At 38.3% G+C, this 2,094-nt stretch overlaps 1 protein-coding gene across 1 annotated transcript in view; it reads left to right on the forward strand.

Annotated features, from left to right (window-relative positions):
* Positions 1–658: 658 nt before the first annotated feature.
* The window catches only part of tssk6 (testis-specific serine kinase 6), a 4,077-nt gene continuing 2,641 nt past the window's right edge, over positions 659–2,094 (forward strand). The window contains exon 1 of the mRNA XM_032536825.1: positions 659–953. Within this exon, the coding sequence (XP_032392716.1) occupies positions 699–953 (255 nt within the window). The 5' untranslated portion in view covers positions 659–698. The remainder of the gene's footprint in view (positions 954–2,094) is intronic.

Here is a 2,094-nt window from a genome sequence, read left to right on the forward strand (position 1 = left end):
TGCCAAAGAGTGTTGTGTGGAATCAATCATGTCATTTTGGGTAATTAAAAAGAACATCGATAATGGAAAACGGGTCAATTTGACCCGAGGACAACATGAGGGTTAATGATGGGGATCTTGCTGAATGAGATTAGTTGACTGTTCTGTCATATATTACTAATCACGGGTCAATTCGATTTATAATCCTAGTCTTTCCTAACCAGGGACTGTTATCGACAACTACAGTAAGGTAATTAGCATAGTCATAATTACAGACGTTACCTGATAAATCCAGTTTTAAAAACAGTTTGATATTTTAGGAAACTCACAAACAGTAGAATCAGTCTCTTGTTCATCGATTTGTGTTGCTCACGTAGGGAAAAGTTCCAAGACAAGTTCAATTCTTGCAGCGGGTGTGAATGTGATGGCATGAAAGCTCATCACAATCATTGGCTGTCAGATTGCCCGCACCCACCCTTCTGCTCGCTCGCCTCTGTTCAAAAATGAGTTACGAGGCAAGACAATCGTTCCCTGTGTGAAAAGAGCTTGCGTTGACAGAGTACACAGAGTTCCGATAGCAGGTCCTCAGAATCATCGCTTCTAAAATGATGTCATGATGTTCTCATTCAATAAACTGTTCCAATCTGACCAAGCTAGATCAGGTCTTTGGGGGGGGAATTAACACAGCAACTCAACTCGCTGTGGTCATCCTTACACTCATGATGAATAAAAGGCTACTGGAGAGCCACGGTTATAGCTTTAAATGCAACCTGGGAGAAGGCATGTTTGGCAAAGTTGTGAGTGCATACTCAAGCCGACTAAAGAAAAGGGTTGCCATAAAGGTTATAGACAAAAAGAAGGTTAATCCTAGTTACTTGGAAAAGTTTTTGTCCCGGGAAATGGAGATCATCAGGTCTTTGAACCATCCTCACATTATCAAGACTCTTGACATCTTTGAATCACAGACAAGCAAGGTAATCGACATTTTGTATATATTTTTTATATTCTTTGATATGTTGAAATTTATTACCTTTTTCCAACATTATTTTTTTTTTTACCAATTCCAAATTATGTCCCCAAAAGGAAACTTTGTCAACATCTGTTTGTTTATATCACTTCAAATTTATTGCTGCAAAATGGGATTGTCAAGCAGACAAACTGATCAACACATATATAATAAGAGATTGATACTTGGCGTCTGTGTATAGATATAGTGTTGCCACCGGAAACGCGACACTAAGCTGTATCGACTTTTCCCCACCCCTACTGTTCATTGCCTTACTCAAATGTTATCGAAAATGGAGTGGTTTTGCCAGATAAAATTATCATGATCTGCTCATAGCCAATACAGGACTGTTCATGATGCAAATTTGAGAAAGTCTAAGTTCAACACTCAAAGATTCAGCCATCAGCTCTACAAGATAAAACTTGACTGATGTTCTCCAGGTGTTATTTTTACCTCCTGATCCCGTAATGAAAGCCTACATGGCACCTGACTTGACAGTTAACAGGAAACTCCTGAGCTCATAGGGACCATTTTAAAAGCGCATGCAAAATGTTCACATTTAGCTTCTTCATCTGTTTTCATAGACAATTCACACCAACGTAACATTAATCTGGGACCCGTCCATTATATACACAACCTCTATGTTTTAAAGAAAGATCATTCTTTACGGCCCAATGAAAATCTTGCTTATATTTTTCCACTAGCCACTTGTTCTTTATCCACTCGGCCTCGGTCATTTCCGCCCAACCATTAACATTTACCGAGCTTTTAAAACTTCTTTTTGATTGGGGAGTTCAAATACAAGCAATGTTTCATTTTTTGATTCATTCAGGTACATATGTGAAATTTCTGTTACTTTAAATAGCCTATTCTGTGAGCATTTAGACGTAAGGCCCACCTATGTGATGGGTATAAATGGCGGAAGAAAATTCATTTTTAAGCGGTCTATGCAAACTCTAACAATTGCCACCGTAGGCCCCGCTGCTGACATCCAGTGTAAAACCAAAAGTAAATACTTTTGTGAAATAGATTGAACAGAAATAGATAGATTTGAGTTACACCCAATAAATACAACTAGGGTTTCATTGGTCTATGTGTGTTTATTGAGT

Source organism: Etheostoma spectabile, chromosome 15 (genome assembly GCF_008692095.1).
Source record: "Etheostoma spectabile isolate EspeVRDwgs_2016 chromosome 15, UIUC_Espe_1.0, whole genome shotgun sequence".
Classification (NCBI taxonomy): Eukaryota; Metazoa; Chordata; class Actinopteri; order Perciformes; family Percidae; genus Etheostoma; species Etheostoma spectabile.